This window comes from Stegostoma tigrinum, chromosome 5 (assembly GCF_030684315.1).
Source record: "Stegostoma tigrinum isolate sSteTig4 chromosome 5, sSteTig4.hap1, whole genome shotgun sequence".
Lineage (NCBI taxonomy): Eukaryota > Metazoa > Chordata > Chondrichthyes > Orectolobiformes > Stegostomatidae > Stegostoma > Stegostoma tigrinum.
Genome location: NC_081358.1, coordinates 120957481 through 120984292, shown reverse-complemented (window position 1 = coordinate 120984292; position 26812 = coordinate 120957481). Strand labels below are relative to the sequence as shown.

At 42.6% G+C, this 26812-nt stretch overlaps 1 protein-coding gene across 2 annotated transcripts in view; it reads left to right on the top strand.

Moving 5' to 3' along the window:
• LOC125451670 (intermembrane lipid transfer protein VPS13B-like) overlaps positions 1-26812 on the top strand; it is a 907633-nt gene that overhangs the window by 839077 nt on the left and 41744 nt on the right. For both annotated transcript variants that reach the window (XM_048529130.2, XM_048529131.1), the window contains exons 44-52: positions 108-263; positions 1598-1864; positions 5852-5935; positions 7360-7535; positions 11433-11603; positions 12344-12554; positions 15660-15848; positions 17537-17683; positions 23999-24282. In XM_048529130.2, the coding sequence (XP_048385087.1) occupies positions 108-263; positions 1598-1864; positions 5852-5935; positions 7360-7535; positions 11433-11603; positions 12344-12554; positions 15660-15848; positions 17537-17683; positions 23999-24282 (1685 nt within the window). The remainder of the gene's footprint in view (positions 1-107; positions 264-1597; positions 1865-5851; positions 5936-7359; positions 7536-11432; positions 11604-12343; positions 12555-15659; positions 15849-17536; positions 17684-23998; positions 24283-26812) is intronic.

Here is a 26812-nt window from a genome sequence, read left to right as displayed (position 1 = left end):
AATAGATTGAAACAAATAATTTTGGAGAAAACCGTAACTGTCATAGTATGTCGTGTGTTGCCCTGGTTTATCTCAGTCGTTACAAACATTTTTATTGTTCTGTGCAGCTGCTTCACATCTGTATTGAGGGCTGGGGAAACTGGCGCTGGTCCGAGCCATTCAGTGTGGACAACATGGGCACATTTGTTAGAAGTATCCAGTACAAGGGCAGAACAGCATCACTGATCATCAAAGTGCAGCCACTTAACAGTGTGCAAAAACAAGTAAGTTTCTTTCATGTGGTTGGGTATGGAGGCCAACCATTTTCTGTATGAATTCTAACCCTTTAAATACAGAAGAGAGATGTTGAAGTTGTGGTCTGTAAATATGTTTTCCATCTTATTATGCTTTTGAGAAGATCTGCCTTTAAAAGCTGAAGCTAAATATTTAAACATGGGAGACACAAAAAGTATATATTTTTTGAATAAAGGCTCAAATAAGAGATGCCTTTTAAAAGATGCTGCACAGTTCTGCTAATCGTTTAAACATTAGTTGCTGCACTTACTCACACTGACTCCACATGATCTAATAATATCTGTGGAGAATGTCTTAGAAGTATAGAGTAGTTACAGCATAGAATCTCATGGTGAGAATTCTAAGTTTAAGCTCCTTTGTTGTCAACCAGTAGGTCAATGTTTCATTATTTGTCCTCTCAAAAACCTTTGGAAATTTGAAGTTGGGCTCCCATTTGCTCTGTTGTTCAGTTTAAAAAGGCTTGAGTGTGTTTTAAGTTGTTTCTTCACAGCTATATCCTCTACTTGAAGTAATCCTTTTTGGATCCTTCCTGATGATCCATTGTCCTTCCTATACTGAGATGCACACAGCATGCACGTTATACAGAACAGTACTCCTGAGAGTAGAGAAAGCCAAACAACTATTTGATAAATGTGTTGAAAATGTCGAAAGGTATTGGCAGATAAAAGGCAACATGGGGATTTTTTAATTCTCTCATGACAGGAGAGTCAATAGCCAGTGGACATCAATTTAAGAAAATTAGCTAAAGAACCAGAAGTGAGACAAGAATTTTTTGCAGCAAAGTTATCCTTTGATATGGGTAAAAGAAATGCAGACTCAATAATTGCTTTCAAAAGGAAATTGGATAAATACTAGGGTAAAAGGGGGAACATTTGCAGGCAGAAGGCAAGTGAATGGAGTTAATTAGATAACTGTTTCAAATAGATGACACAGGCACAGAGGGCCAAGTGGCCTGCTCCTATGCTAAGATTCTGTGCTTCATTAAAATCTGAAGACGACATCTGCGAAATAAGCAATATTTGTAGTATCAATGTTTAATTACTTAAGCTTGACTTATAAGCCAATGCTTAAATGCATTGCTAACAGTATAGTTAGAATCTGACTGATTACCTTGTGCACAATACACAGGTATGATTGCGGTATTTTCAAAATAATCCATGTGTATTTGAAAGTATATGAAGCCTGTTATTATTATGTGTAATATTATCCTCTGTAATTATGAAGAGTTTTGTTTATTTCTGCTGGTTATTCTTCAACCCACATGTGCAAGAACCCAATGATTGGCAATACTGTTCCCTCTCAGATAATTATTTGTGGAAGACAAGCTATTTGCAGTTATTTAAACCTGGACGTGGAACTGAAGGTGGTGCAGCATTGCAGTGGGCAGGACGGACGCGAGTCGATCAAGGAACATCTTTGCTGTTTGCCACTGAATCAAAAGATACCATCTTTTGTTCTTGAGAATGCGGAATTCACTGAGTTGTGCATCAGGGTTATGGGAAGTGACACAGACTGGTCACCAGATGTGCGCCTAGAGACTCTTCAGTCTGAAGACAGCACCGTTATTCAGGTACTGAAATCACTTGGACAGCTGGAATTGAACTTGAACTGCAGTGTTAACTCATCCATCCCCTCTATCCTGCTCCCCCATTCAGTCAAATGGTGGATAAACTGTACCTTAGCACCTGCTTTATTTCTATCATCCTTAATACCCTTGCCTGATGATAATCTATCAACCTTAGTTTTTAAAGTTTTTTCTGGTTTTCTCCTTCCATCCCTAAAAAAACCTCGACAGCCCTCAAGAGGGAGAGAGTTTCAGATTTCAGTCGTTGTGTGAAAATATGCTTCCTGACATCATCCTGGCTGTAATATGTTCTGTACTCCCACATTGGAGGAAATTGTTCCTCACTATCCCACCCTCTCATCTCCATTAGTCATTTTCAAGACCTCAGTTGTTTCTTAAGAATGTGTTCTCTTGTGGGGAAGAGCATAACTAGACCCTGTCAATGTAGAATAGTCACCAAGATCTCCAACAGGGAATTCAGAAGAAATACATTTGGCTAAAGGGCAGTGAGGATATGAAACCCGCTCCTGCAAGAAGTGGTTGAAGTGAATAGTATGGACACATTAAAGGGAAGTTGAATGACCATTTAAGAGAGATGATGAAATGAGAGACTCAGATGGAGCATAAATGATAGCAATGCATTAGTTGATCAAATGGCCTTTGTTCTGCTCTTATATTTTACGTAAACCATTGGATCACCCACTAACCTTCAACATTGAAGGGAAAACAAGTCCAGCCTGTAGCACCCAGCCTTGCCAGGTCTTCACCATTCCCCCAGACCTCTCCCTTACTGAGGACGAACAGTCAGTCCTCAGTAAAGGGCTCACGTTTGTCCCCCTCCACCAAAACATCGGCGAATACAGCTCACATTTGGATATTGAGCAGTTTTTCCACCGTTTCTGCCTCTGCGCTTACTTCTTTAACCATGAGTCTAACTGTTCCCCTTACTGACCCCTTCTCTTGCCTCCAACACACCCCCTCCTCCTGGACACCAGCCCATCTTCAACCTCTAACTGCTGTCGAGACATCGATCACCTCACCCTCTCTACCCCTCTTATCCCCTCCAACCTCTCCCCCACAAAACGTGCAGCCTTCCGCTCCAATTCCAATCTCACCATAAAACCCACGGACAAAGGAGGCGCAGTTGTTGCCCCGTTGATCATGATCCCATCCCTGACCACCAAACCATCATCTCCTAAACCATTCACAGCCTCGTCACTTCAGGTGACCTCCCACCCACAGCCTCCAATCTTATTGTTCCCCAACCCTGCACCTTCCGCTTCTATCTCCTTCCCAAAATCCACAAACCTGACTGCCCTGGTTGACCCATTGTTTCCGCCTGCTCCTACCCCACTGAACTTATCTCCACCTGTCTGGACTCCATTTTCTCCCCTTTGGTCCAGGAACTCCTCACCTACGTTTGTGACACCACCCACGACCTCCACCTCCTCCAGAACTTCCAATTCCCTGGCCCCCAACACCTCACCTTTACCATGGACATCCAGTCCCTATATACCTGCATTCTCTGTGCAGATGGCCTAAAGGCCGTCTGCTTCTTCCTGTCCCACAGGCCCGATCAGTCCCGCTCCACTGACACCCTTATCTGCTCAGCCGAGCTCATCCTCACCGTCAAAAACTTCTCTTTCAATTTCTCCCACTTCCTATAGACAAAGGGGGTGGCCATGGGCACCCCCATGAGCCCAAGCTATGCCTGCCTCTTTGTAGGATACTTGGAACAATCCAGTACCCACACTGGCCCTAAACCCCACCTCTTCCTCTGTAACATTGATAACTGTATTGGCGCTGCCTCATACTCTCACGAAGAGCTTGAACAGTTCATCCACTTCACTAATACCTTCTGCCTCAACCTTAAGTTCACCTGGGCGATCTCTGATACCTCTCTCTCCTTCCTGGACCTCTCTGTCTTCATCTCTGGCATCCACCTGGAAACCGATATCTATTTCAAGCCTACCAACTCCCACAGATACATAGAATACACCTCCTCTCACCCACCTTCCAAAAAGGCCATCCTCTATCCCCAATTCCTTTGCCTCCGTGGCATCTGCTCCTGAGTTGAGGCATTCCATTCCCGGACATCTCAGATGTCCTCGTTTTTCAAGGACCGCAACTTCCCCTCCACAGTGGTTGAAAATCCCCTCAACCATGTCTCTCACTTTTCCCGCAACTCATCCCACACACTCCCCTCCCTGCAATAACAACCAAAACAGGACCCCCCTCATCCTCACGTACCACCCCACAATCTCCGGATCTAATGCATCAACCTCTGACACCTCCGCCATCTGCCATCTGACCCCACCACCAGAGACATTTTTCCCCTCCCCACCCTTATCTGCTTTCTGGAGGGACCACTCTCTCAGTGACACCCTTGTCCACTCCACTCTCCCCTCCAGCCCCACCACACCCGGCACTTTTCCCTGCAACTGAAGCAAGTCCTACACCTCCCCCCTCACTCCCATCCCAGGCCCTAAGAAGACCCATATCAGTTGTTCACCTGCACATCTGCTAAAGTGGTATACAGTATCCACTGTTCCCATTGTGGCCTCTTCTACATCAGGAAAACCAAGCGGAGGCTTGGGGACCACTTTGCGGAACACCTATGCTCAGTTCGCAACAAACAACTACACCTCCCAGTCGCAAACCATTTCAACTCCACCTCCCACTACTTGGATGACATGTCCATCCTGAGCATCTTGCATTGCCGCAATGATGCTACCCGAAAGCTACAGGAACAGCATCTCATATTTCTCTTGGGAACCCTACAGCCCAGTGGTACCAAAGTGGACTTCACAAGCTTCAAAATCCCCTCCCTTGACTGCATCTCAAAATCAGCCCAGCTTGTCCCAGCCTCCCTAACCATTCCTCCCACCTCAAGCCCCACCTCCATCTCCTACCCACTAACCTCGTCCTGCCTCCTTGACCTGTCCGTCCTCCCTGCAACAACCTATCCCCTCCCTAACTCTCCACCTACATTCACCTTTACTGGCTCCATTCCTGCCTCTTTGACCTGTCTGTCTCCTCACCACCTATTTTCTCTTTTATCCATCTTCTTTCCCACCTCTCCCTTTTTATTTCAGAATCCCCTTCCCCTCCCCCATTTCTCCAGATGGGTCTTGACCTGAAACGTCAGCTTTCCTGCTCTGCTGATGATGCTTGGTCTGCTGTGTTCATCCAGCTTCACACCATGTTATCCGAGCTTATACAAGCTCTCCTCATAATTAAAATATCTTCGCTCTTGTATCTTAGTGAATTGTTGGGTGTGTGGGTGTTGCTTATGAATTTGTAACGTTGAGCAGTGTTAATATGATACTGATTTCATTTTCAAGCATGTGTGAACAACCTGGAGGTATGTTACCTGCTGTGAAGAGAGCAAGCAGCACAATGTATATGTACTCTTAATCGCACAAGATTTTCCTTATGTTTAATTATGAAGATCAAAATGTTGACAACTCCCCATTACTCATTTTAGCTTTTATAAAATTAAAGCCTGTACTGCTTTTAACACAGAGCATTTAACTGAAACTGATATGGATCTAGACCATACAGTGCATTCATCAGTCTCTTCCTCATTTGAGTAACTCTGTGTGCTTGGCCCGGTAACTAAGTGTTAAGTGAGACAAGTTTATCCTTTTATACTGTATGTTTTTGAACTAGTGCAAGACAAAGGACCCAAAATGTTAACTTTCTTGCTCCTCTGATGCTTTCTGACCTGCTGTGTTCCTCTAGCTCCACACTATGTTGACAAGAATGACTTTGCACAGCATAGATGAAGAAGTTGGCCCATAATACACTAATCAAGATAACTTCGCAAAGTTTGAAACTGAGTTAAATTCACTCCTGCCTCAAAGAGTATCCAGTCCGTAAAAAGAGAAAAATAGAATGAGCTTCAAATTGTCAAGTGGAAATCTGCTTGATTTTTATTCTTGCTGCATGGGTTCCTTCCAATAATTAACTCTTTGTTGTGGATCACTGCAGGTTCCCAATTCAAATGGCTCCGTATTGCATGTGTGGTGTACTTGTCTGAACCTGGATGTCAAATCCCCTGTACAACAGAGAGTGGTGAGCGTTCTACTCCTTTTCAGCATTTCTAGACCTCTGATACTAACTAACAACAGTTCTGTCGCATTTATTCACTCCCCTAAATGCCATTCTGCCAGAACTAGAAAGTTCAGATGTGTAGAGTTAAGGTGAGGGGTTCATTGGGATAATACTGTGCTGCCCTCCACGGTCAAAAGGCACACCAAATGGGTATGGAGCAATTAAGTCATTGCAGTCATCTAGCAAGTGGACTATCACATGTAGAAGTGTAAAATTGTTGATTTCAGTAGGAAGCATAGAAAAAGAAGAAATTATCCTAGGTAAGACCACACCTACATCTGTGTACAGATTTTGGCTCCTCACCTTAGAAAGAAAATACACTTGCTTTAAGGATGTGTGTCCATTACTAGATGGATTCCTGGTGTGAGATGATTTTCCTCTATGATGAGATTCAGTAAAGTAGGTCTATATCTGGAAATACAGCCTGTGGGGGCATGTAATCCCCAGCTCATTGTCTCAGGATAAAGCAGCTACCATTTAGGATTGAGGTGGGGAACAATTGTTTTTCTCTGAATATTGTGAGTCTTTGAAATTCAGTCATGAAAGCTTGGTCAATGAGAATTAAAAGCTGGGATCGACAAATCGTTGGCAGTAGACGAATCAAAGTATAGAAGGGTTAGGTTTTAAAGGAGCTAATTTAGATGTCCAGCAAAGATCAAACATGTTGAGTTCTGTATTAAGTCATTGGAATCATCTAGCAAGTGGACTATCACATGTGGAAGTGTAAAATTGTTGATTTCAGTAGGAAACATAGAAAAAGATGATACTGAGTTACAAAAAGAGCCAGACTGGATTCGAAATGTTAACTCTGTTTCTCTCTCTCCACAGATACTGTCAGACCTGCTGAGTTTCTCGAGCAGTTTGTTTTTATTTAATTCATATCACCAACATCTACAGGGCTTTGCTTTCATTTCAGCAGAGGACTCATTGACTGGCAGAGCATACACAATGGCCACATTGCATATTCGTGCTATAAGTTCTTACACTCTTGCATTCTACAACTGTTTGAGTATGGTTTCTTCTTAGCATCTCTCTTTTTTTTCAAGACACTCCTTAAAACCTGCCCCTTTTTGCAAATGTTTGGTCTACCGCTCAATGTCAAGTTTGATAGCTCTCTTCTGAAGTGCCTTGGAATGGTTTACAATGTTAACAAGCTCTATAAATGTGATTTCATGTGGTATCATCGATAACATTGGAACTGCCTCCAAGATGGGTCAAATCTGCAGGAGTGTACTTTGTACTTGGGAAAGAATGGCAGAACATTATCTTAATTTTGAAACCATTATGTTGTTGTTCCCTGCCCTCCCCTTGCCCTTCTGTCTACTGACAAGCTTATTTTGTTTTTGTAGCAAAGGCACGTTAGGTTTCTTGTGTTTGAATTGCAGCTGTTTCTCAGCCCTTTGTTTGTCATGAGGAGCCATCTCCCTGATCCCATTATTCTACACGTCGAGAGGCGAAGTTTGGGTTTGAAAGATCCACAAGTCATTGCTGGAAAGGGGCAGGAAGAGCCACTTCAGAATGTTGAACCAGAAGTCGTGCACCATTTGACATTTCAAGCAAGGTAACCGTAAAATTCCTGCCAATGACAATCAATGACCACATCTTCACCTTGTTCTGGACATTCTAATACATGCTTACAATGTGCTTTGAACCTTCTTTTCGAATTCTCGGGCTGTAATACTTGCCTATGTGTTGCGGCATTTCTAAAGGGTATAATTAGTGGTAAATTGTTATGTTTGACTACATTGTACATTTTATACTCTGATGTAAGTTAAAACATCAGTAGCGAAGGGTGGGAAATGTACTGCTTCTGTCGTCATTCCTGTATTTTGGTCGGCAGATATACTGATGTAAACTGTTATGTGACTTGGCATGTTGGGCAGGTTGGCAGAAAGTGAAGCAGTCAAATGGAAAGAAAGAAAGGCTTGCTTTTTCTCGAGGGTCATTTGTGGCCTCAGGTCATCCCTAAGTGCTTGACAACCAATGACGTGGTTTTGAATTGTAATAAGTGTAGGAAAACTGGCAGCCAAGTTGCTCATAGCAGGTCTTGAAAACAGCCATACGCAAAAAACAGCCTCTCAGTTTTAGTAGTGCAACTTGAAGTAGTCCTGTTTCTGAAGCTTAATTCAATCTACATCTGAGAGTAATTTAGTAAAAACAAAATCAAGGTTTAGGAGACACCGTTTGTAATGCAGGTCAACCAAGGCAGATAGAATGATAGGAGGCACTTGTTCAACATACTGTCTCTGTCAACATTGTTTGGAATTCTCTACCACAGAAAGCTATTGGGGCCAGTTCTTTAGATATTCCAAGAGAGAGCTAGGCGTGGCTGTTGTGGCTAAAGGGATCGAGGGGTATGGAGAGAAAGTGGGAGTGGGATGCTGAAGTTGCATGATCAGCCATGATTATATTGAATGCAGGCTTAAAGGGCTGAATGGCCTCCTCTTGAACTTATCTTCTAAGTTTCTGTGTCTGTAGGCTGGGTTTTGCAGGGTGCTCTGGTCCTTGACACCCCCTGCAGCCCAGCTAAGAGGTTGGAGAGGGAGAATCTGTCTGGTATCTAGACAGCTGCCCCATACCGTTTGAATGCCAGGAGCAGCATTAATTGCTTAGCAGTGAGAATCTCACCTCATTTAAGGATGATGTCAAGCAACTGGAGGTCCTGCAGCTGGGTTATTTTAAGAGAACCAACTGTAAGCAGTGGCCAGTGCCCCACACCATGGGCACTGCCGCCCTGCTGAGGAGGCCAAGTGAGTCAAAGATCACAGTGAGGGGAGTAAGATGGATGAGGGCCTAAGCTCAAGTGGGTGCATTTGGTTAATTATCTTGTCAAGGGTGCCTCACGATGAGCCCAAGTGTTGTTTGCACCCCGCCTTACATTACGCTGCTGCATTTCCCATGATGTCTAGGTCTCCCTCAGCTGTAGGTAAAGTTCCATCAGGGATAGGATGAAGCCTTTAACCAGCTGTTAACTGCTGTCTTAAGAGCTCTTGTGTTCCTTGAGGGCAGGCAGACAGCCCCACCCCCACATGTCCTCGCAAGATTTCAGACAGGTCAGGGCGAGTGAGTAGATGATGGAATGGCTGGCTGATGGATCCTACATCAATCACCAACACCACCACACCCCCAGCCCCCTTCCCAGCTACCTCCTACCTTCAAATCAATTGCTAGGGAGCCTGAGATCCATTCCCATGTGGCAGATCGACTTTTATGCAGATTGTATTGAGAAAGGATGGTGAAATGTGCATACCGCATGTTACAGAATTGTGGAATTATATAACACATAAGGAAAGCATCCTTGCCATTACATTCCAAATCAACATAACTCACTGAATTAGAAAAACAAAGCTCCTCATTTGTCCTCTGTTTCTTTTGCTAACTGTTCTTAAGTCCTCGAGTCACTGATTGCTGTGCCACTGGAGACAAGCTCTGCCTAATTACACCATCAAAACTACTCATGATTTTTGCACACTGCTATCAAATCCACTGCCCCCCCCCCCCCCCCCCCCCGCCACCATTGCCTTCCCTCCTCCAAGGAGAACATTCCTGGCTTCTCACATAACAGAATTCTCTCATCTCTGCTAAGTCTACACTGTACCTCACTGAAGTCTTGATGTTCTTTATAAAGCATGTGAAGAGGATTTCTTCTTCATTTGTTGATGCGATGTGGACATTACTGGCAAAGCTAGCGTTTGTTGTTGGTGTTGTACTTATGGATTGGAAGACAGGACATTAGAAGTTGTAAAATGATGGATGGGGAAAAGTGTGTGGTCCCTTTAAAAGGTGTGTTTTTTAGGCTTGGAGATAAAAGGAACTGTCTGCAGGCAACAGCAGATGCACAGAGAATTCTTGAAATTGAAACATTTCAAAAGGCTACACTGTTAGTAGGCAAAGCAGCATTTTTACCAAAGTTTTTGAATTTAGCCAATTAATTTAAACAAGGCCGTAGATACCAAAGTCCAATTAAATTTAAATCTGATAGTTTTAACAATCTTAGACCAATTCTATTGTAAGAAAGTAATAGGTCATCAAAGGTGTAAAAGAAGAGAACATTTAAAAATTGGTGTGAGAGCAAACTGCCATCTGTTAAGAGAACAGCTCTCAATAGCCATCAACTGTAAAGAGACAGAAAATCACTGGCTCTCACAGAAATCTCTGAAGATCTCAAAGTAAGCACTGTCTAAATAAAGGAACCACAGCACTTGTAACTAACATTCCTGACTCAAGAATTTGACAGAGAAGCATTCCTGACTGGAACACAGCGGAGCAGGCAAAGAATATTCCAGACGACTTATCTTGGCTATAATTTTGAGAGATTGAGCTTTGATTTATTTTAATTAATTTGGTTTTTATAAGTGTAACTTAAATCTATGGGAGCAGCATACAATTTTAATTTTGTTTCATTTGAAAGTATTTAGTAATTAAAGAGGCATTGTTTGGTTTATTAGTAGTTCTATTAATTTGTTTCCTGTTATAGTTATATAAATCATTATTTGTTGATTGGAGAGTGAGTGAAAGGATTTCATTTCATTTAACCTCCTATCCCTGACGGTTGTCCAGTCCTAATTACCCTTGTCGAGGTGGTGGTGAGCAGTTTTCTCAAAATTCAGTCAATGTTGTATGCCAATAATGCAGTTAGACCAGGAGTTCCTGGATTTTGATCTAGCAACAGGGAAAAATGATATCTGACTTGGTGGGAATTTGCAGGTGGTGCTGTTCCCATGCGTCGACTGTCCTTTGACTTGGATGGGAGAGGCTGTGAGTTTAAAATATGTTGTAAAAGGAACCTTTGTGAATTACTTCACTGCATTTTGCAGATGCCATACGCTGTCAGTGGTGGAGGGAGTGACTATTGAAGGTGGTGGGACACCAGTCAAGTAGGCTGCTTATCTCTGGATGTAGTCAAGCTTCTTGAGAGTTGTTAGAGTTAAACTCAGCCAGGCAAGAGGGGAGTATGTGATCACACTCCTGACTTGTACCGTGTAGATGGTGGACTGGCTCTGGGGAGTTAGGAGTCGAGTTTGCCACTGCATTATTCCTCACCTCTGACTGGTCTTGCAGCCACAGTGCTTAATGGCACTACCAATGACACCTCCCATCCCTTTCATGATGATTGAGAATAGTACGATTTAGTGTGATTTGGCCAGGTTGGATTTGCATTGCTTATTTTGTGGACAGGCCCTGACCTGAACAATTTTCCACAATGTTCCATTGATGCGAGTGTTGCAATGTAGTGGAACAGCTTGGCTTGGGGAACAGCTAGTTCTGGAACACAAATTTTCAACAGTGTGTGTGCATAGCCTTTGATGTATCCAGTGCCTTCAGCAATTTCTTGGTGTAATTCTTATCCAACCCTGCATTAGGCAAAATATGAATTAACTTTTAGTTCTTGGCAATGAAACTTGTGCTTAAATGGCAAGACAATGGATTGTAATAATAGCCCCCCCCTTCTTCTCAGGGAGGAAGATGAAGCATCCCAGTGTGCAGTCCCCATCTCAACGGTCCTCATTAAACAAATTGTCCGTGGCCCACAAAGTGATTGTACTGTTGCCAAGTTACTTAGAGAGTTCTACAACATGGACGCTGATGCACGTAACCCTTGGCCCTACATAACAAAGGATCCTGAAAGGTAACGCAGTAAAACCTTAAGCTTTCTGCTGTATGTGCAACCAGCAATTTGGAAATATGCAAAACATTTGGATACAAATGGATGCAATTAAAGTGTCTGTTACTTTGGTCTATTTAAGCTGAAATACCCTTTAATCAGGAAACACATAACTATTGCCAGATATGAGCAACCATACCTAATAATATTCTGTTTCACTTTTTATTCTCCTCCTTTATCAAATTCTTTGCATTTTCAGTGGATTAGTAAAGGTTCTTTTGAGGTAGGGAAGTTTTAAATGTAACCTGTACGAACTTATTTCTGACCGATCTTAGTGTATCATTTGTATTCCTGAAAATGTTTAATTTAGGGATGAAATTTAAACACTTAACAATGCTTTGGTTATAACGTGACCATTATCTTTGCAAGTCTGTCATGATTATATGAGAGTTATTTGATCTCCAGGCCGACTTTGTAGAATTCTGAATCAAAGAGTTATATCAAATACTAATCCACAGTTAAGAAGATAAATGTCATTTTTGCTAGGCCTGGGAAGATTGTATAGTAATACAAAAGAATTTGTTGGTAATCTTTATGTAATCATTTTCTGGCAGCTTTTTAAAAGCCAGAACAACTTTTAAGGATCTGCCACTTTTGACATGAAGAATCATGACAGCTTAAATACTTATTTCAAGCACGTAAATGCCAGCAAGGATAATGAAGAACTAATCTGTTTCTCTTAAATGTGTGTTTGAACCGAGCAGCAAAAACAGCAGTGAGCTGCTTGCTCAGTGGGACAGCCCAATGCAAGTTAAACTGTCTGCGTGGAAACCCTGCCTTAATACACTTCTTGTTGAACTACTACCTTGGGCCTTGTTTGTCAACCAATCCAAATGGGACCTCTGGCTCTTTGAAGGCGAGAAGATAATCGTGCAGGTTCCTGCTGGGAAAGCAATTGTCCCTCCAAACTTTCAGGTACACAAATTGATAATTTGTTTTCACACTCTTAGAAAGAAAATCTTTTCCATGTTTTGAAAGGATTGCCTTTTAGTTTCTGGACAAGTTTTGCAGTCTCCGTTATTCTTGTGAGCAGCTTGGCTGAGATACTAATAATAATTTGACCGAACATCCGCATCAGACTGCACTTTGAGAAGGTCAACACCTGGGCTGTTAGCTGATCTAAATTATTGACCTTCCAAATAGGATCTTTATTTATTTCTTCCAGAGCAACGCCAACATTTGCTGCATAATACCATAAGATACAGGAGAGAATTAGGCCATTTAGTCATGGGGTCAGCTCTGCCATTCGATCATGGCTGATCTGTTTGTCAACCTCATTCTCCTGCTTTCTCCATGTAACCCTTGATCCCCTTGCTAAATAAGAACCTACCTATCTCTGTGTTAAATATGCTCAATGACTTTGCTTCCACAAACTTCTGTAGAATGAGTTCTGCAGATTTGCCTCTTTCTAGCTGAAGAAATCCCTCCTTATCAAATTCTAAAGAGTTCACTCTGAGGGGTCCTTGTCTCTCCTATAGTGGAAACAGCTCCTCCACATCCACTCTGTTCAGGCCTCTCAACATTCTGTAAGTTTTGATGAAATGACCCTCTTGTCCTGCTAAACTCCATCAAATATGAACCCCTAGTCCTGACCAGTCCTCAGATGACAAATCCACTTCTTTAATTTCCTTCATTCACCATCACCTTGAATACAACCCAGTGGTTTGCTTGGCCATTGCAGGCGAAAAAATACCCAGCAAAACCAGGAAAATAGAGTGGATCAGACTGGATCTCCAAATCAGGTTGGACCAGTCTGTCTCATTAGTAAGTTTGTCTGTTATTTCCTTTCAGGATTTCAGAGGAAGTGGTATAGTAGTAATGTCATGAGAAGACCAATTCACAACCCCAAACTAATGTCCTAATGAAATGGGTTTGAATCTCACCCCCCCACCAAAGACATCCTTCCCCCCCAAAGAATTCATTTGAAATTAAATTCAGTTGTAAAAGGGATAACACAATGGAGGAGCGCAGCAGGTCAGGCTGCATCAGAGGAGCAGGAAAGTTGACTTTTCAAATCGGGACCCCTCTTCAGCATCAGCAATTCTTACAATCTCAATTGTAAAAGATCTAGAATTAAAAGCTGATCAAATAGCAACTGTTTAACTCTTCATTTGTCATAAAAACCCAGCTGGATCACTAATAGCCTCTAGGAAAGGAAATTTGCCACCCACACCTGTCTTGCCTGTGCGTGAATGAGACCCACATCACTCCAGTGTCATAAGATAATAAGATGTAGGAGCAGAAGTAGGCCATTCACCCCATCATGTCTGCTCTGCGACTTAATCATATCCATATCCACAGAATCCATAGAATTCCTACGGTGTGGAAACAGGCCCTTCGGCCCAACAAGTCTACACCGAACCTCAAAGCATCCCACCCTGACCCACCCCACTACAACCAACCTAATCTATACATCCCTGAACACTACGGGCACTTTAGCTTTACCAATCCACATAGCTTGCACATCTTTGGACTGTGGGAGGAAACTGGAGCACCCAGAGGAAACCCACACAGACACAGGGAGAATGTGCAAACTCCGCACAGACAGTCTCCCGAGGGTGAAATTGAACCCAGGTGCCTGGTGCTGTGAGGCAGCAATGCTGACCACTGAGCCACCGTGCTGCTCCAGTATCGATACCGATATGCTAATCTTCAGCTCTGCTTTCCTGCCTTTTCAGAATTAGAATTCAATTTTATTGTCATGTGTACTCCAGCATAGGGACATACCCTATAACCCACGATTCCCTTTCTGATTAAAAATCTGCCTGTCTCGGCCTTGAACGTATTCAAAAAGCCAGTCGCAACTGCTCTTTACCATGAAGAATTCCATAGATTCATGACCTCTGAGAGAAGAAATTGCTCATCTCTGTTTTAAATGGCTGACTCTTATTCTGAGATTATGCCCTTTAGTCCTATACTGTCCTACAGCCTGTCCACATCCATCCTGTCAAATCCCCAAAGCATCTTGTAATTTTCAATAATAATTCTCATTCTTCTAAATCCCTACGGGTACATGCCCAATCTACGCAGCCTCCCCTCTTAATAGGCTCCCTCATACTCGAGATCAGCCTGGTGAACCTTGTCTCAACCACCTCCAATGCCAGTATTTCTTTCTTCAGATAAGGGTTAAAACTTTTTACAGATTTCCAGCTGTGGGTTGACTAATGCCTCCTGTAGTTTTAGGAAGACTTTCAAATCATTATACTCCAGTCCCTTTCAAATAAAGGTCAACATTCCATTTACCTTCATTATTACCTGCTGAATTTGAATGTTACCGTTTTATGATTTATGCACAAGGATGCTGATTATGAATTGCCTTCTGGCCAAATAGGAATGGGCAATAAATGCTGGCCCAGCCTGCAATGCCCACATCCCAAAGACAAATAATTTCTTTTTAAAAGATACTATTTAGTCTCCTCACTACTGATTTAGAGGCATATACAAGTCAGACTGAACTAAGAGAGCACATTTCCCATCTAGATTAAATAAGCAAACCAATCTTCCCTTAACAAAACCACTGCGATGATCCCTGATTAATCTAGGTCTTTCCAGGTAATCATTAATCCTATCTCTCAATATTAATTCCAGTAATTTGTCTATTGATCAGAGTGATCAACCTATCAATTTATTAAACTTAGTTTCTGAATAGCTTGACTCTGTTTTTAAGCCTCATTCTAGACTCCCAAGTCAATAAAAACAGTTTAGATCTACCTTATTAGCTCCTGTTAGTATGTTGAAAACAGCAATCAGAAGTGTTCTTTCAGGCAGTGCATTCCAGATTGTAAAAACTTATTGCATTAAAAAAATAGTTTCAAGGGAGCAAGTTGTCTGCAGTGTACCCGAGACTTGGAAGTTATATGTGGCCTGAAAAAAGAGAAGAAAATCATTTCTAAACAATATTGACTACTTTAATTAGGTTAACATGCTGGCTTATTAACTTAGAAAAGAAAACCACAAAATGCCACCTGAAAATAATGTAAAATGAACAGCATTGTAATTGTTATTAACCATTCATTTTAGGAGCCTTTTCAGATCGGTATCTACTGGGCCAGCACAAACACTGTGCACAAATCCACAGCAGTACGACTTGTGCATGATGTCACATCCCCGAAGTGGAAGGATTATCCCGTCACTGATGTCATTACCCTGGATGAGGATGGGATTGCTGATGCAGATGTAAAACTTGGAACCTTTCCCGATCATCAGAAGGTTTGTTTGCGACCACTGGACCCTTTCCTTGCCTCTGGGGGAATGCTTGAAACAGTCTCGGCTGTTTTCTGTTTGGACATTAGCATGCTATCTAAAACCATAAGCAAAATCTCCCTTTCCTCACACTAAAGGAGGAAAACTTGGTGTGGATTCTGCACTTTTTCCTTGCCAGCTCTTACTTTTGTTCGTGTTGCTAACCGGGTCTGAGTGCATGATCTACCAGAAAAGACTGCATCAAAAGCGCTTCACAAATCCAAAGTGGAAAACTGAATGTGCTCGAGAAACTCCGCAGATTGAGTTGCATCTTCTTCCAAAGAAGTGTAGCTTTGATTCGAAATGGTAACTCAGTTTCTCTCCACAGATGCTGCCAGACCTGCTGAGTTTCTCCAGCACTTTCTGGTTTGGCCTGGAACATGCTGTTCTTCTAATATTGGCAGATTGTTGGATTTTCGTCATCTGTAGATTCTTCGTTATTTTCTGTGTGCATTCTTGAGAATATCAGCACAGGAACCAGCCAATTAGTCCCTCAAACCTGTCTTGCCATTCAGTTAGAGCAGGGCTGTTCTTTATCTTAATCCATCAACCTGCCTTGATTCTTTCATCTGTAATATCCTTGCCTAATAAAACTCATTTGCTTTGAAATGTTGATTTGATTGGCAGTCAGTTTAGGCCAATACTTCCCGATCTCTGTCTGTGAAAAATTGCTGCCTCCCCCTGGCTTTAACCCTGAATGATCCAATTCTAATTTTGCACTTAAGCAGCTTTGTTTGTGCTCCCCTATGACAGGAAAGTGTTTTTCTCTCGTTGTACCTTTTAACCATCCTAATTACCTCAATTAGCTTGCCCCTTAATCTTCTACCCTCAAGAAACACAGGTCTAGTCTATGTAGCCTATCCTCAGAATTTAAACAGTTTAACTCCCAGTATCATTGTGGTGGTTGCATCTTCTCCAAAGCCAATATATCTTTTCTGATGAGCCAAGACTGTATGCAATACGCCAAATGAAGTCTATTTCGAGCTCCATGCAGCTGGATCTTAACTTACACCCACTTGAGTTAATACCCAGTCGCCTTTTAAATTACGTTTTGCTTCTGTCCATTAATGCTGGGCAATTTTTAACAACTCACCAAATCTCCTTATACAACACCTTCCTCATCTGAAATCTCTACGACCCTAGAACTGCAAGAGCAGTACATAGATGTTGGAAATCTACCACCTACAAGTTCCTCTCCAAGCCACTTGCCATCCTGACTTGGAACTATCCTGGAACTCCCTCCTTAATTTCCCAAGGACTGCAGTAGTTCCAGAAGGCTAGCTCATGACCACCTTCTCCAGAGCAATTAAGGATGGACAACAAACTCACTCAGTCAACGAGGTCCATATCCCATGAACAAATTTAGAAAAGAAAGCTGCCAACTATTAATGGGAGTTATTGAGATACTTTGTTTCTTATGGGGCAAATGCTGTAGGAACCCCAGTTCTAAGGTCACTGGGAAGACAAGGAGTGTGTATTAGTTCCTAATTTTTTTAAATTGCAAAGCTATTTACCTGCATCAGAATGAGTTCTTGCTTTGAGAGTAGTTAATTGGCTGTGATGTGTTTTGGAATGTGTGGGTATGGATAGAACGTGGTGTATATGCAACTTCTTTTTGTTTCTATTTTATTGATTTGTTCGCTGTGCTCCTGCAGCTGTGTCAGTTTTGTATATCTTCAGTGGTGCGACATGGGATTCAGATCCTGCTGATTGAAGACAAGACCGTTATAACAAATGCCACGGCTCACAAAATCTACTATCGCCCTATGCTCGTCTTCCCAGAACGAACAACACGAAAGGAGGTACAAGTTGCAGAAATTGCTGTCTATTAGTGAGCTAAATCTATGGCACTAACATACATGTATGTTAGTGTTTGATAAAAGTCACTATAATTTGAAGAGCTTTGAACATTTTGATTGGTAAATTAACATTTTGTCTTGTTTCGTTTTTCCTTCCTTTTGAATCAGCTATGTAACGTATCTACCACTAAGAAAGAGAATCCCACATTTTAATCATTCTCCTAAGTTCTGTGCAGAATTTTGTTTAGTGATTACAGCTTATCATTAACTTGATTGCATTTTTTGAAAAAGTAATGAAAAGGATGTGATTTATATGGGCTTCAATACAGTGTTCAACAAGGTTCCTCGGAGTAGACTGGTTACCAAGGTTAGATCACATGGAATATAGGGAGAACTAACTATTTGCATACAGAACTGGCTTGAAGGTGGAATACTGAGGGTGGAAGTGGGGAGTTGCATTTCAGATTGTGACCAGCAGTGTACCCCAATGATTGGTGCTGGGTCTACAGCATTTCCATAAGACCATAAGACATAGGAGTGGAAGTAAGGCTATTCAGCCCATTGAGTCCACTCCGCCATTTAAATCATGGCTGATGGGCATTTCAACTCCACTTCCCTGCACTCTCATCATTTATATAAATAGTTTGGATCTGAACGTAGGAGGTGCAGTTCGTAAGTTTGCGGGTGACATCAAAGTTGGAGGTGCAGTGGACAACGAAGGACGTTACCTCAGAGTGCAACGGGATCTTGATCAGAGATAACAAGGTGGTAGAGCTGGATGAACGCAGCAGGCCAAGCAGCATCAGAGGAGCAGGATGTCTAACGTTTCAGGCCTAGACCCTTCTTCAGATGGCCAATGAACCGAGGAGTGGCATATAACGTTTAATGTAGATAAATGTGAGATGCTGCATTTTGGAAAGTCAAATCAGGGCCAAACATGGGCACCTGATGATAATGCTGGTGAGTTTTGAGGAATAAAGAGACCTTGGAGTGCAAGTTCATAGTTACTTGAAAGCGGAGTTACAGGTTGACAGGATAGTGAAGAAGGCATTTGTTATGCTTGCCTTTATTGGTTAGTGCGTTAAATATGAATTGAGAGTTAATACTTTATGATTACTGTGTACAATACTGGTCTCTCTGCTATAGGAAGGGTGTTGGGGAGCTTGAAAGGGTTCAGAAAAAATTTACAAAGTTTCTTTAAAAAAAATTCATTCGTGGGATGTGGACGTTGCTGGCTGGCCAGCATTTATTGCCTGTCCCTTGTAACCCTTGACAAACTGGTGGTGAGCTGCCTTCTTGAACTGCTGCAGCCCACCAGCTGCAGGTTGACCCACAGTGCAATTAGGGAGGGAATCCCAGGATTTTTACCTAGCAACAGTGGAGGAATGATGATATATTTCCAAGTCAGGATGGTTAGTGGCTTGGAGGGGAACTTGAAGATTGTGGTGTTCCCATGTATCTGCGGCCCTTGTCCTTCTAGATGAAGTGGTCATGGGTTTGGAAGGTGCCGCCTGAGGATCTTTGGTGAATTTCAGCAATACATCCTGTAGATAGTACACACTGCTGCTACTGAGCATTGGTGATGGAGGGAGTAGGTGCTTGTGGATGTAGTGCCAATCAAGCGGGCTGCTTTGTCCTGGATGGTGTCAAGCTTCTTGAGTTGCCAGGGTTGGAGGGTTTGAGCTATAGCGGGAGGCTGAATAGGCTGGGGCTATTTTCCCTGGAGCAGAGGCTGAGGGATCACCTTATTCAGGTTTATAAAATCATGAGAGTCATGGATAGGGTGAATAGATAAGGTCTTTTCCCCAAGGTGGGGGAGTCCAAGACTAGATGGCATTGGTTTCAGGTGAGAGGGGAAAGATTTAAAAGAGACCTAAGAGGCAACTTTTTCATACAGAAGATTGTGCATGTCTCAATTTGAGTTACCAGAGGAAATGGTGGAGGCTGGGACAATTGCAACATTTAAAAGGTATCTAGATGGGTACGTGAATACAAAGGATTTAGAGAATTATGTGCCAAATGGTGGCAAATGGGACTAGATTTCTCTAGGCTATCTGGTCAGCATAGACAAATTGGACTGAAGGCTCCGTTCCCTTGCTCTACATCTCTATGACTCTATCTTATATTTATGACCCCCGCTTCTGGTCTCACCCTTAAGTTGAAATAATGGGGAGTATCTACCCGTTGTACATTCAGTCTGAAGGTAACAATGGTGGGAGAAGAGAAACCCAGTCCCTGTAAAAATAGAAAAAGCACCCAGGCCTTCCAGCAAATAGGCACCTAACTGACAGCACTTAGGTTTTCTACCAGTATTGCGGCCCCGACTGCGAAAGGACTAGCCACAAAGAGTCACTGGCCAATGAGAGGCAACAGCAGCATCATAGAGAAGGCTTGGTTACTGCCAGTACAAACCCCACATCTCCCAGAAAGGAGAGTGACCGTGGAAAAGGTGGGGGTCTCCTGAAGCAGGGAGAGGGAAGCCTTGAAGATGAAGGAAAGGGCAGGGGATGGCTCTCAGTGGCCATCTCTAAGGCTATGTCCAGTCCATCGACAGTGTACAGATTTTCTTACTTGCATCTGCTATTCTGTACCCTTTCTTAATCATGAAGAGCTGTGTTAGGGTACCCCTCAGTCTTCTCTTTTCTAATTAAATGGCAGAGTAGACCCAAGTAGGTGAAAACCTACCTCTCTTCCATTGTCGCCTTTAATCTGGATTTGACTAAGTGAGGGAATGGAGTGGGTACAGGAAAAAGGCATGAATTACCAGATTACAGCAAAGTATGACATGAAATCAAGTGATCACATTAAACTGTTGCTGGTGTGTGTTCATTTCTCGGTGACAAAGGTGGAGAGTCCAGGAGCTGAAGTTTATAGTTTCAGGACAAAATTCTATTTGTTCTGGAATGAACCTTCCAATTTAGAAGGTAACAAATGTGATCCTGCTGTCTAGAAAAAGAGGAAGAGAAAAGAAAATGGCTACTTGCAGACCTGTTAGCCCGACATCCGTAGTAGTGAAGACACAAGAGTATTATCAAGGCGGTGATAATAGGATATTTCAAAAATAATTGTCTGTTAGTCAGAGTTGAGATGGATTTAGGAAGGGGGAATCGTGTTTACCTGAACTGTTTGGAAACTGTGCCAAGCAAAGTTGATAAGAGGAAAACGGTGGATGTAGTGTATTTGGATTTTCAGAAGACTTTTGATAAAGTTTCACACAGGTTAGTCAACAAAGTTGAAGTGCATAGGAACCCAGTCCTCGGTCGTATGTCTCAAACTGGCAATCGACATGCCCTGTACTTCAATAAATTACAGGTAGCATTCCTAATACATATTGTTTAGCTGACAAATCTTAGACCAGTTTTCAGCTGTTTAAAGATATGGCCATAACTAATTATTACATGAATTTCTTTCAAATTTGACCCACGACTGTCTCATAATGGCCTTCAATGTAACTTCAGTAACTTGTGAAGTCTTTAACAGATTTACACCTCATTTCGATATATAGCTCTTTGTATTAAAACTATTTGAAGAGTACTTGTGTTGCAATTTGAGATGACTGCCTTTGTTATTATTAATCTTTGGTGACCACTCAGTACCTCAAGTTGGGTTGAAAACATTTTCACTAGATTTGGCAAGTTGGCAGCTGTGGTCTTGTCTAGTTCCCCTGAAGGGAGTAATATGGCCCCTTCCCTCCTTGTTAACTGTCAACAGATGACATGCTCACTGAAGACGTCTATATACATTTCAAAACAAATAAGAAATTCCAATCGCAGCCACTTTCCAGCTCGACAGTTGTTTGGAATTAAAGAAAAGCAAAGTACAGGTCGCACACATAGAACAATTCATATCATTTAATTTGCAAAGTAGTGAGGAGCATGGCAGCTATAAACTTTTTGCAGCTCCTATCTTAGAACATAAGAACATAAGAACTAGGAGCAGGAGCAGGCCATCTGGCCCCTCGAGCCTGCCCTGCCATTTAATAAGATCATGGCTGATCTTTTTGAAATTCAGCTCTACTTATCTGTCCACTCACCATAACCCTTAATTCCTTTACTGTTCAAAAATTTATCTAGCCTTGCCTTAAACACATGCAGTGAGGTAGCTTCAGCTGCTTCACTGGGCAGGGAATCCCACAGATTCACAACCCTTTGGGTGAAGAAGTTCCTCCTGATCTCAGTCCTACATCTGCTTCCCATTATTTTGAGGCTGTGCCTTCCAGTCAGTGATTAGCAGGTTTTGCCTGGATCGGAGCTAGTGGGAGGCATTTTCTCTCATTCATTTGTAGATATGGGTGTCACTGGCTGGCCAGCATTTATTGCCCCTTCCCAGTTGCCATCGTGAAGGTGGAGATAGTGACCTGCCTGCATAAACTGTTTTAGTCAATGTGTTGTTGATAGTATCTGAACGGCGTTATGGATGGAATTCTAGGATTTTGACCCAGCTGAAGAAACAGTGAAATATTTACAAGTGAGTCGCTTGGAGAGGTACCTGCAGGGTGTGGTCTTCCCATGTAACTGCTGCCCTTGTCCTTCTAGATGTTAGTGATCATGAGTTTGGAGGGTGCTGTCTGAGGGCCTTTGGTGAATTTCTGCATGGCGTCTTGTAGATAGTACACACTGCTGCTACTGAGCATCGGTGGTAGAAGGAGTCGACAATAGTTTTCTTTTCCTCAGGAAAAGGGGATATTACTGCACTCTGTTACTCCATGTACCAGTGCAGATCCCATGCACACTGGCTGCTGCATTCATGTGACACTGATAAAACATGTGCAAATTTTCTTCAATATTTTTTCCTGGTCCTTTCTGCCTCAATACTGTTCTCAGAAATGGGAGCAAGTATAAGAGTACATGGGATTTGCAGGACACAATCAAGCCATTCTGCCCAATCATTCCATATTGATATTTGCACGCAATTCGGGTCACTTCTCACCCTGTCTAATTTGATTCTACACCAGAGAGAATCATGTACCATTCTGAGAAACCAAAGCTTCACCCCTATCTATCTATGAAACCTCTTGTGATTTTAAGGACATTTCTAATAGGTCAGCTGTCACTTCTGTCTATCCAAGGGAATACAGAGACCTACACTGTTCATCCTCACCTGAAAGCTGACAGAACCTCCACCTCAGATATCTATGTTCATCTAATGATGGCCTCTTGAACATAGCACAGATTTCTGAAATTGCCTCCTTATAATTCTCCATCTCAATCTCTCTCTCTCCCTCCTTTGAGACATTCCTTAAAAACCTGCCTCTTTGACAAAATGTTTAGTTATTATCAGATTATCTGCTGATGTAGTTGATTGCCAATTTTTTGTTTGTTTGACAACACTTGTGGTTGGCATGAGTCACCTGACGATGTAAAAGGTGTTATTTCAATGCAGTTGTTGTTGTCATTGGAGAACCAAGTATTTTGCAGTGGAGAAATTAGTGCAGGAGCAGTCCGTACAGCTCTACGAGGCCTGTTCTGACAATGAGGTGGAGCTGCTACTTTGCTGCTGCACTGCTATTATGATGTTGTAAAAGCCTTGCTTAGCCACAGGACAGAGAGCTCCTTCCCCAGAATGAGTAAAACAGCAAGTCCAAAGAGAGGGAAAACTTAAAATGGGGAGACTTCTCTTAATCAAAACATTTCCAAAAGCATGTTAGCATATTTTTCTCCTTGTGATACTTTATCACATTTTGTTCAAAGGCCCCTGTGCTTCGTTTTTCTGTATGAAGTGATGTTAAGCTCTTGGAATGGTATCTTTTGGCTGAATCTTGCATCAAATTAACTGCAGTGGCTGAAGAATTCAGCTTGCACCAAGGGCAACTAGGGGTGGGCAATAAATGCTGGCCCAAGCAGTAAAGCCCACCTTTCCTGAATGAATTGAAACAAAACACATTGCCAGCTTCCGCCACTGTCTCCCCACACCCTCCAAGTAGTCTTAGCAACTACAGAGTCAGGGGACGTCAGCTGAGAGGAGAACCAACTGTCCCAAAGACATTGAATGGCCCATTGCCCTCAGGAGCAGAAGTTCTGCCTCAGAGAGCTCTCTCTATTTTAGGAGGGAACCTTGCAGCTTGGACCCAGAGTTTAAGAATGGGGCCCAGTAAGGATTAAGAGCTGAGTACTGGGAGGAAACCCAAGACTGGGGCAAGATATAAACCTTTCGGGCCTGTCTTTCGTAGGCTGATGAGTTGCCATTCCTCAAACATTTTTGCTACACTTCAAGAGTACTTCATTGTTTGTAAATGAGTTTAGAAATGGCCATGCAGGCCACTGTATTAGATGCATGTCTCTCCTGTTAATGTTGCTGTACTTTATACATGTTTTCCAGCAGGTCCATGTGGTGGAGAGCTCTGTGTTTAGCCTCAGTCCAGCAAGATCCCACTTTCCTGCTATGCCACGCTCCATTCCTTGCTGGGACCTCCTCGCTGGCGGAAGTCAAGCAGATTTCACTGCCCCATTGCCCCAGAAGTATCTGCTGCTCGGCTACTCTCCGCATGTTGGCATAAACAGCTATCACGACTGGAGTCTGCCAACTATAATTAGGCAAGATTTCCCGAGGCAAAGTGTGGCAGTGCCTCTTGGGGATTCTGATGAAAGTGGATTTTGTTCCAGGTACAGTGAGACCAATTTTGATTTAGGGAAAAAAAATCTCTTTTTGACATACTCTGTCACGCGTGACTATTTAACTTCAACATTGATATTTCAAGTAACTAACCAACACACACTGTAGGGACTTGTTGAAGGGATTTCCTGTTTGAAGACCGAAATTCAGTAATCCTCTCTTTTATTTCTGAAGCAAGATAGAACTTTGCCTTTTTTGCAGCTAATCATTCTTGATTCTATCCCTCTGAATTGCAAATTTCCCTTCACAGTTCATGTACTAAAATCTGGTAAGTATGTCAAATCGTTTATGGAATGGTCTGCAATGTCGTGTTCAATTGCAGTGGATTCGTCACTGTCAGTGTGTATTTCTCCTACTTGCAAACTGAAAGCCCTGTTGAAACAATAAGCATTGTCAAACCATATTATTATCAAACAGTGAGAACTTTCATCTAGTTTATGTTGGATATTCTCTCAGAATGGCTAGAATTTGCAGAAACACCAGCTGGAATTGGTCGTTGCTTTTGAGACAAAGTGGACCTGAAAGTGGGACATAATTTCTCTCAAGGACTGGTCAGTTATGGAACAATCCCCTCACTACCTACACCACTCTTGATGAGTCTTAACTGCAATTCTTCTCAGAATTAAATGAATGACGAAACATAGTTTGGTGTCACGGGTTGTTTGACCTTGTTTGCCGTCATTCTGCAGTGAGTGCTTGGCGCTTAACTGAGTTCTTGCTGTCATTTTTTTTAGTTTCTGTTTCAATTCCCCTGTTTGGGTGTGTTTATGAACATTTGCAAACAGATCTGTGGACCCCTCCTATTTGTGGTACAGATACCTTTTCTCATGAGAGGATACAGGAGAATGATGGCGGTTATAGATTTGTAATTTGGCTCATTCACGCTCACTGTAGACGGTCTTCTCCTTTACTCTGATGCCTCTTCTGTCATTCTTCAATCTTCGCCTTCCCCACCTCCCCGTTACTGTCGCCCTCGATATTCCTGCTGCTTCCCCCCCCGCCATTTCACTCCCATGAAGATTCCCGTGCCAAACCTTAACATTACAACACTCCTTATTCAATTCCCTTCTTCGTTTCTTCATTCTGACCACATGTATTCACTCGTTGAATTACCCATCCAGACATGTGGGCCTGGCCTATCTTTTCTTCTTTACCCCTATCATTATAATTGTCCCCTCTGTATCCTTATCTCCTCCCCCCATTTCCCAGGATGCTGCCAGTGCCCCTGTCACCCTCACCCTTTACATTCCATTCCCTTCTGTTCCTTTCTACTTAGCCCACCTTTATCTGAATCTTTTGTGTTCAGCTTCACTTGTCTGTCTCAGTAAGGTTTGCTGGTGTCAGACATTGTGGATGCGTCACTTGGGCAGGCTTGTTGACCAAGCCAGGCTTCATCTACAGAGTAATAAAGCTGTACAGCATGGAAACAGACCCTTCGGCCCAACTCATCTATGATGACCAGATATCCTAAATAAATCTAGTCCCGTATTCCATAATTTGGCCCATATCCTTCTAAACCCCTCACACCCCACTAATGATATCCTATAACCTCTTCCATCAGGCAGATGATACAGAAGCCCGAACACACGCATGAACAGGTTGAGGATAGCTGCTTCCCGGCTGTTGTCAGACTGATAAATGGACCCTCTAACCTCAAATAATGCTAACGTTGATCTCACCTGGTGCACACCCTGTGCAATGTAACCTGCATGCTTCTGTCTAAGTCTTTTTGATCTGTACATCCTTTACTTACTATGATCTGCCTGTGCCACTTGTAAACAAAGATTTTCACAAAGATTTCCATAAACTTGACAATAGATCAATCAATCAATCAATCATGTACCCATGCAGATGCCTTTTAACTCTTGTAAGGGTACCAGCCTCCATCACTTCCTGTGGCAGCTTATTCCATACAGGCACCACCTACTGTATGAAAAAGTAGCTCATTAGGCCTGCTTTATACCTTTCCCCTCTCACCTCAAACCCATGCCCTCTAGTTTTGGACTCCCCTGCCCTGGATAAAAGTCCTTGGTTATTCACCCTGTCCATGCTTCTCATGAGTTTATAAACCTGTATAAGGTCACCTGTTAGCCTCTGTCACTCCAGGGAAAATAACCCCAGGCTATTCAAGCCTCTCCCTATAGCTCAAACTGTCCAACTGTGGCAATACCCTTCTAAATCTTTTCTGTGCTCTTCCAAGTTTAACAGCATCATTCCTATAGCAGGGAGAGCAGAATTGAACACCGTATTCCTTGCATTGTATCCATCTGTGCAAAAAAAAAGCTGATTTTGAAGGAGGCAACAAGGTGTAGAGCTGGATGAACACAGCAGGCCAAGCAGCATCAGAGGAGCAGGAAGGCTGATGTTTTGGGCCTAGACCCTTTTTCAGAAGTTCCTATCATCTCTGATTTTGAAGGAGCCATGTGACTGTACCCTTGTACTACCTTGAGCTTGGGGCAAGGTGTCTGTCCTGCCAGAAACCAGCTTTATACGTACTTCATAAAAACCAAAAGAACTGCA